General features: G+C 35.2%; 1 protein-coding gene across 3 annotated transcripts in view; it reads right to left on the bottom strand.

Annotated features, from left to right (window-relative positions):
• The window catches only part of LOC123011951 (nucleolar protein 4), a 118536-nt gene extending 111430 nt beyond the window's left edge, over positions 1-7106 (bottom strand). For all 3 annotated transcript variants that reach the window (XM_044409680.1, XM_044409679.1, XM_044409678.1), the window contains exon 1: positions 6468-7106. In XM_044409680.1, coding sequence (XP_044265615.1) covers positions 6468-6965 — 498 coding nt within the window. In that variant the 5' untranslated portion in view covers positions 6966-7106. The remainder of the gene's footprint in view (positions 1-6467) is intronic.
• Positions 7107-9770: the final 2664 nt, after the last annotated feature.

The raw sequence follows: 9770 nt of genomic DNA on the forward strand, positions 1-9770 counted from the left end.
TATTTCTTCTAAAGTGTAACCTCAGAAAACATTTTAGTAGATACTCCTTATGTCGAAATGAGTAGTAGAGTACAAAGCCTCTACTATCTATAAGTGATATTATCAACTAAAAAATTTAACGTTTCATAACAATAAAAAGTATGTAACTGAGGCCTGCCTAGCATCAGTATTCCGAAGACATGTTGGTGAGTACCAAGAACCTATTTCAAAACACACATGACTGAAATGTGGACATAATGAAGTAACAGGTAGTACTGAAAACCTGAATCAGCGTTCTGCATCTGCCAGACCTGCATCTTACAGATATGTTTTATGACATCTGGTGATGTGTTACGAGTACTATAGTAGTATTATTATTAATTATTGAGTAATATATGTTGGTGAAAGATTTTTAGATTTTTGATAAAGGAAAATATCCTTGGTCCTATTTTTTCAAAGTTTATTGAAATAATAACTTGCTACATGTTTCAGCTATTTTGTTGGATAGCCATCCTCAGACACTAAAAAAAAACCTTATATTTTAAGAATTAAATTGAAGATTAAATTTAAAGAATTACCTACATACCTAGAACATCGGGTTAAATTAAACAAAAATGTAGGTAAATTTTAAATTTAATTTTCAAAATATAAGGTTTCTTATAGTGCCTAAGATTGGCTATACAACAAAATAGCCAATACGACTATTAAAAAATATGTAAAAATCTTTTTCTGTTAAAATAATAATAAATAATAATAATAAAATAGGTTTATTGAAATGTACATCGAATCAACAAAAAATTACAGGAAGTGCTGAAAGTGACCACCATTTTTTATTATCGTTATATTTAATTAAATAAAAAGTTTTTATTTGATCACTATCCCTACAATAGAACCTACAATATTTCCTTTTATCAAAAAGTCTTCTTATTGCTCACATATAATATTACCTTTATGAATGCAACGAAAATAATAATAAACATCTTTATTCATACTCAGTGATAAGTGTTAGACCATGTAAAGAAAAATTTAATATTATAACAAAACTTTTCTGTGAAAATCGGTACATAATGTTCCTAAACCTAACGGGGACACCAACCACCACATTTAGAATTTACCCCAACGAAACAATTTTTTGAAAAAAAATATTTAACTTTTTTTCTCTTATAAGTATTAATAATGTTGTTTATTCCTTAAATACACGAAGAAGTACTAGTACAACTTTATTCTAGAAATGGTTAACATTGGATTTAGTTTTTTTTATCTTACTGGATATTTTTTTTAGATACAATGCGTCAAAAGAAGGTCTCGCCACTACTCACGGCGGCAAGTCGCTGCTCGCGACGTTACACACGCAATTTATTCAAAACATCAATGGCACACGAAAAAATGCGATTATTACATTTTACACATTTCATTTCACTATTTTTAAATAAGTCACGACCGTTTGTTATCGAATTTTCACCGTTTTGGTTGCTTTTTATTGCAAGACAAATTTTCATGACAATTAATGTCAAATTAAGAAATCGGCAACTAAATTGAAACATTTCAAATTTTTTATTAAAAAAAACACACCACTCACAGATAATGAACAATTTTTCTTTATTTCTATAATAAACTAATGTTATTCGAATTTTGCATAAATTTCCATAATATTTAAAAAACGCCTAGGCGATAGATGTACTGTGATGGTACGAATAGAATGAGACCAAAAAACTAGAAACTACCAACAGAGAACATAGAATTTATAGAACAATAGCAAAGAACTGCTTTCCGATATAAAAAGGTAAACAATAAATAAGTAAATATCTTTATAATCCCTTCTTTGAAAGACACCAAAAAATTTGAAAACATGAATGCAATTTTGGTTGGTCTTTTGGTTGAAGTACGCATCTTCTAATTGTCCTTCCTCTCTTTGAATCCTCCTCCCCTTCCTGCCATAATCCCCGGACTTGGTGCAAGTGCAAACTTAAAAACCTTCCAAATCCCTCTCCACGCATAAAGCGGCGGCGGTGTTGCGGGCGCGCGTGGTTAGACTGGATCGTAGCGGCTCAGATAAGGGGGTGGCAGCGGCGTCGCTGGGCATAAAAGCGTGTATGTGCACGTCGTTACGGGCGGTGGTGACGGCGGCGGCGGGCAAGCGAGCGAGCAGTCATGGCACACAGCGATACATAGATCGGCAGCGATAAGTGGCTTCGGATCACGTATATACGCCTCGCCTTTGCGACACACACAGGACCGGACTCAAAAAAGACCAGATGGTCGTACCGAGCGCGTGAGAATTTTTCGTTATCTGCGAGGCATAAACGTGCCGATCGATAAGTGACACGCAAAGCGATAATTAACGTGGCCGAGGGTAAACGGGGCCAGCGGGGCTCTCCGCTACTGCCGACTGCTTGTCAAAGCTTTCAGAGGATGGATAGAGCAACAGGAAAAAACACTAACGGTTGTTGGAATGGGCGGAGATTCATAATTGTTTAAAAGTAACAAATTATTAAACTTACCTGTCAGCAATTTGTTTTAGGGAAGTAAAACACGTTTGAAGGTGTTTAGAAATCATTAAAGTTTAAAGAATATAAAACTAATGAGAATTGAAAGGATACTAGTATAGACGAGGATCATTTTAAGTTTGACTCAAGATATAAACTGAGATGAATTTTTGTAAAAGACAACAAAGAGTCGTCGAACCCAACATTACACATTTTTAATATTTTAACATCTTGAAAAGTTTCCTGAAAACTTCACCTCTTCCTTTCGTCCCTCTCCCCTCTGAGCCAATGTTTGCATCACCGATGCAATTTGAGCGTTTTAAGCGCTCAGTACATATCGTATAATCTGATAAAAACAATAGTGGAAGGACGTCGGCGACGTAGCCGGCGCACTAATGAAAAAACATCGGCTTGTGCGCGTCAAATTAAACATTCGGAGATAGGAGGAAGGCGACTTTATCGCACGACTAATGCGCAACACTAAAATTCGCAATGATATTTTAACAACTCAATCCAATCCGGTTTCGATCGACGTTTTGATTGCCAAACAACACGAAAACCACGACAGGACACAAAGGGAAAAACCGATCGGAAGAGATTTATCGTTTGGCGCGATATTATTTTTTCTACGGAACGTCGTCTTCCGGTTAATTATGTCCAACCGACCGGATGTGTGAAAACGCCTTCCGTCACCGCACCTTCCCAATTAAAATATTTATTATTGGCGGGACGATCAACGAATAACTGCGACACCAAGGAAGGTGCAGGATGAGGAACAGGAATCGTAAATCGTCACCTTAATTATCAAATTTCGTATCTCCAAAATCATAAACTTTACAGAAAACACAAAAAACACTCAAAAAAATAAATAAGACAAACGTTAAAAAAATTTCCTGGTTACTTTTCCAAATAATGACTATAAAGCGCAGTAAACTAGTTTTTTGTTTTGTTTTAATTGTATTTTTTTTTTTAATTTTTCTAGAACTAAAAGTAAATAAATATAAATACAGGGTGATTCACGGGGAATAATAAGCCTGACCAAATTATTGATGCAACCACTATTACACTTTCGCAAGTTGCTTTTCGACACTTTTAATTTGAATCCACGATGCCTATTATCATCATCAATCATCATCATTGTCATTTTTGAAAAAACGCTACAAATTTGTTATAAACTGAGCAAAATGTGGACTTATTTCAATAATGAAAAGACTGACATGATTTTAGCTTATGGAGAATGTTTGAAAAATGCATCTCTTGCTTACTGTGTGATGCACAATAATATCCCGAAAGAAAGAGCATCTTCTGACACGATCAGGTTAGTTTTGAAAAAATTTGGTTCCTGTTAAGTTATCAAGACGAAGGGTATCACTTTAATATACCCATTATTGTGTTGGTATTTCAATTACTTCTGTGTTTCATTATTTTCAAAACGGACAAATAGTTAGTGTGCTCGCTATGATTTCATATTTATTACAAAAATCTTTGAAATACACCTGACCTATGAAAATGTAATGTTGGTTGCATCGAGAATTTGGTCAGGCTCATCATTCCTCGTGAATCACCCTGTGATTATAATACGACGTCTAATTTTATACGTTAATTCGGATGGACGTATAGACTAAGTGTTCACCATACTAGATCGTCATAGAATAAGTTTTTAGGTATAAGGTTATTCGAAAAACAAGTTACGAGTTTCAGCTAGGTGAAATATATTATATTGCCAGAATTGGTCTGGCCGTTGCGCATTAAAAAACAAAAAAAAAAATGGAAAAATGAAAGAATAAGTAAAAGAGTGCGTTAACCCATAACGACCCCCGCGATCCATTTCATGGACCATTTGATGAATTATAATCGTTATATCCGGCCTGTGTCTCGCCGTCGCCTAATTCCGAAATCGGAGCAAATATTTAAAGGGGGATGAGAGTTTAATTAAGGCGCCGCCGGAAACGGTCACTCGGAAAACAACAGGTTCACTCATAGGAACCTTATCGATCGGAGTGAGATTTATTACGCCACGTACGACGAGATAATGCGATTTTTTACACGCGCTGAAAAAGAAAGAGTTCATTCGGATGACGGCGAGGAGACCCAGATAGCTTCATTGCGGGGCTACTAGCACGCTGATTGAGTGAACCAAAAACGGATGATTCATATGCCAAAATGTTAAGCATTCTTGGAATTTCGGAAGTTGAGAAGTATTTGCGGAAGTTGCAAGGCGCGAAATGTGCATGGCGGAGGCACTTTTTCAGACGGAAAGTTTCCCGTTTCTGTTAAGATTTTTAAACGATTGATTAACATTACTTAAAGTTAGGTATATTACGTATTTCTAATGTCTCACTCAGTAAAAGAATATGTTCGTGTTGTCATTGATTGACAATATATAAATCTACATATTATTACACCCACATATTGCAAATTTCATTCATAATAATTACGATATTGCGAGAATTATTGTGTCACATGGATTCTCTGTAGTTTATTTCATGTTGTGATTTAGATTAACGTAATTCTTGAATCAAAATAATTATATGTGACAACATAAAAACAAAGTGAAAAAATAAATTCAATTAACAAACAATAATTATGATATTTCAATGTATACCAATTTTCAAATCAAAATAACTATTGACATGCATTTAGTTTAGTGTCTGAAAGGCATTACCCCTAACTCTCAGTCCCGGAATTCTACTAAAGCAGTAAATTTGCTCTTTTACGGCCTTTACTGCTGCATTGCACAGATAATTTATTCTGCAACTCACTCATTACTTTACACAGATATTGATGGAAGTAACTACATACCTATTCATCCCAACACAAAACTTAAAAATGGCTTAATCTGACCAAAACTTCGAAATGTCATCCTCTTTTTTCCGCAACTAATGCATTATTCACAAATATTATACCTATTAGAGCTTAGATTACGATTCAGGGTTGTGACTACATTTATCTCCTCCACTTTGAGGATAGTAGGTATATCGAGTATCCAAGAAAAACATCAGAATGAATTATTTTTTTAAAGAAAGAAGAACTTTTGTGTGCGTAATTATTAACTAAAATCATAAACATAAATTTATTATATTAACGTATAAATTTTTTATATTCATTTCTGGACTAATCAATTTTACAATAAACCAGAAACGTGAAACAAAGGAATTAATTGAAACTTTCATCAATACACAGTATTTTTTAACCTCTAATTAATTGTGGAAGCATTGGGTCAAAATCAGTTTCACTTTCTTTTATTCCGTGTGTTGAATATGTTAGTTGCATTTCATTTACCCTTTAATGTAACCAATTGTTAAAATTAAATTGTTAAAATAGCATAATGGTCTTCACGTCTCACATTTTAAGAAATAAAACAAAGTTTTAATATAAAAAATTCCTAGTGTAAATTCTCATCGACAATGCCAACAAATTAGAAAATAAACAAATTGCCAATCACGAATCCGGTACAGAACAATAACGCATTTATAGATACAAACGACAATTTTTATGCTTTATTTCGTATTGCTTTTTGAAAAATTATATAATTCCCACTACCTATATTTGAAAATACCCCAACATAATACAAAATATATATTTTACAAAGAAAAAAACGATCATCAATCCTTTGTTTGGTAAAAAAAACTTTTATGAAATGTCCCTTCTATCTCTTTTTGTCTTTTGTGACTTTGTTTCATTGCTATTTGGTTCTACAACAATTCATTAAATAAAAATTGTTGTCAAAAATTCTCTGAAAATGAACACACGGATCATTGTTGATGTTAAAATACTATTTTTAATAGAATAGTAACAATCGGTTTACAACTGTAGGTATAAATGGCAAAATATTTTTATCATATATCATGAGAGAAATTTGTCAAATTGGATGTACACTCTTTCCGTATGTAGTCAATCTTTCATGGCAAGAAGTTTGTCGCTTCTTATTTATGCCTCCGAACAGAAAAAGGGCCCCGCCCCCATAATACGTTTCCCCGGGGAACTGGCAACTCCACGTACCTTGAAGGGCGCATTGGGAACGTAGAGCGGCGGATCCTTGGCTGATCCTGCCAACTTCTCGTTAACTGCGGGAATCCCCTCGTCGGCGTCGCACACACTGTATCGTCCCACGATCGCGTCGGCGGGTTTGGCCTCATACCCCGACGGCTTGCCAACGTGGAAGCCCTTCGCCTTAACCCAGAACCGAAACTTGGAGTTATCTGCGCTGACGATCTCCTCCCCGCGGAGGGTGCGCAAGATCCGCGCGTACTTCTTCAGCGTGATAGTCTTTGTCTTGGCCAAATCGCCGTACGTCTGGATGACCCAGGGCTGGTAGGTGGCCAGCATGTCGTCCTTGTTGTCCACGGAGAGGCGCTGCCTTTTGACGTTGTTGTTCTGCTCAGCGCGGCTTTTAGGCGCGGGCGTAGGCGTCTTGCGTTTGGGCGCCTTCTTGGGGCGGGACTCCTCCTGGGCCATCTTACGGCGCACTCCACGGTCGGCGAGCATCGCAGTGGCCATGTCCAAGCACTCGGTTTACAAACACAAAGAGTTCAGAGAGCGGGAGCTGCGCCCATAGCGCATCAAAACTTACGAAGTTACGAACGCTCGCGCGGATCGAGTGAGCTGCGAGTCAACAGTTACTACGATAAGATCGGGACGCCGGGCTATCCCGTACTGGTGCGTCTCTGTGAAGCACCGACATGGTCGCGGGACCCTCTGCCGGCTATCCCCACCACCGCACACACCGGCCCGTGCAGGGATCGCAGTAGGCGCCGCTAAGCGGTGTGGTCTCGCGCGCTGTCGATGTGAAATAAAATAAAAGGTCACTCCGTATTAAGAATTAGACGAATTGCGTAACGGTTTTTTACTGCACTGGTTTAGAGGGATGAAATTTCGCAGGTGATGCGATTACAATTCCATTTAAGGCGGTCTTAAGCTTACCGATAGAATTACAATGTCGGTACTATCACATTTTTGCTTTTCGTTGTTTGTGTTAGCGGCACGAATTTTTGGTTCATGTTCAAGGTTTTGTAGTAAAGGACTGAGGAGAACATCAATACATGACAAAACTACTCCAATAAATAAATACAATTAGTTATGTTCTCATCATAGGCGCCGACTATATGAGTGCTTCAGTGCACCTGACACAAGAATCTGTCGGATGCTGGCACCCGACATCACGCCACTGAGCCACAGTTTTGAATTTCATGGTATTGCATTTAAAATAACATAAAATAAATGGTATTTACTACAAGTATCATCTTTTTTTACTCACAAATCTAAATACATATTCTATTTTCCATTATAATTTACACATATTCATTCACAAATCAAAACATCAAACAATTTTTTAAAATCAGTATTTACTGTAACAAATGAAGTTTAGTGGAGGCTGAAGATTAAGCCCATAAAGAGAATGGGAAAACGCGAATAAATATTTTTGCAAAGTTTATTAGAATATAATAATTATACAAACGGGCAGCTCTAGTAGCTTCAGTACGAAAAGTACCTGCTGATCAGCAGGTATAAGGAATCCGGGTCCTGTCATTGCTAGAATTTTTCTATTTCTAATATACCTACATATTATTAATATGCAGTATTAAAAAAATAAATAAAAAAATGACGGGATCATCATGATGCAACAAAAAATAGTACGTAAACATATAGGAAACTTAATTTTCTTACTTTAGTACCAAAATGTAAAAAGCTGTCAAATCTCAAAAAAAGACGCAGGTTATATCGTGTTCTTGATTCACACCACTATATATCCCCATCAGCGAATAATAAAAAAAATGTACAATGTATGTCAATTTTTTGTCAAAATTTTTATTTGCGTAGGTCCATTCAAAAAATCCCAGCTCTGGAATCATTTTGGATATTTTTTTTTGCATGTAATAATCAAAATGAGTTCCAAAAAATCTTCTAAGGTATAGTTCAAAACTATCCTATCAACTGTTACATTTCAAGGCTACTATTATTTTTAGAAAATGGTGGCATTTTTTCCAAAGCACCTTTTGCAAAAACGCTTTTTCTTAATTTTAATCAGCATGTAAAATTTGATCATATCGTGTGATAACATCGTTGTAATCAGGATCAAAAAGACTTTTCAAAAATACATAAATCAAATATGGCGTTCATAAGAAAATCCAAATTTGAGTGTTGTAACTCTAATATCAAGAGCGCCTTGAAAAATACGATGACAGATTTAGATTCCTTGTAAAAAAGTGCCTTAGGAACGTCCAAGTTAAAAACGTCTGGGTCTTTTAGTTTTTGCTTGAAAAAATAAAAACGAAAATTACAAATTTCCGTTTTTTCCAATAATTCAAAAACTAAAAATGACACATTAAATTTTCTTTCAGATTATTATTGTTCAGCATAAAAATGCGCAACTTTGCCCTAATTTAACCGACCTCGTATCTCTTATAATAACTAAGATCCCCATAGTAGAGCTCGAAAAAACAACACCCTGTATACGTATCACATATGTTTAAAGCTATATAAACAGATCACAAACTTATTAGTTCGTTACTTTCTGACATGTTGTCTTATTATAATACTAAAAAATCTAGTTTTTTACATTGTTCGCTTTTACCAACTCTTTTTCTTGTCTCTAAACTACAAGTTTGTGTTTATTTATGGGTGTTACGAGTATACAAGCTATCTTAGGGGTAATAATGAGCCTAAAAAAGTTTTAGAAGCCACCAACATTATACATTTCAAAGATAATGTAGATATTGGAATATTTAGTTTTAATTAATTAAAGATATAGTAATAGTATTTTACACTTTTAACAAAGTTTATACGTTTATACTCGTCTATTTGGATCTCCAGCCTGCAAGACACCTTTTAAACATTTTTCATAAAAGAGAATCAAGTTCGGTTTTTTCGCCGTGATAAACATTTTAGTAAATCTCACCAAATTCACTAAGGTTTGAATACGGATAACTAGATTTGACTTTTTATAAATTAAAGTTAATTACTGAAGTCACTATGTTTATTTTATTAAAATTAAGTATTTGAAGATCCACAATATCTTTGAAATGTAAAATTGGTTCCTTAAAAAAAAAATTTCAAGCTCATATTACTTGTGAAACAGCCTGTATATACGAGTATGTATACAGGGCGCCTAGTACTACCTGCATACTACCATCTACGTTCATTGTTAAAAATAATTGATAAGGAACCCAATATAAAAACCAAAACTATAAGTTTGGTGGGCCCATATACCTACGTGCTGGAAAAGTTGTAACAAGACTACATTAGATACACTGATACACATACCAGGTGAATAAAAAGTATGGAACCAAGCGTTTTTTTCGTAAA

This window comes from Tribolium madens, unplaced genomic scaffold (assembly GCF_015345945.1).
Source record: "Tribolium madens isolate multiple individuals breed KSU strain unplaced genomic scaffold, Tmad_KSU_1.1 Scaffold_91;HRSCAF=231;Tcas5.2_LG7, whole genome shotgun sequence".
Lineage (NCBI taxonomy): Eukaryota > Metazoa > Arthropoda > Insecta > Coleoptera > Tenebrionidae > Tribolium > Tribolium madens.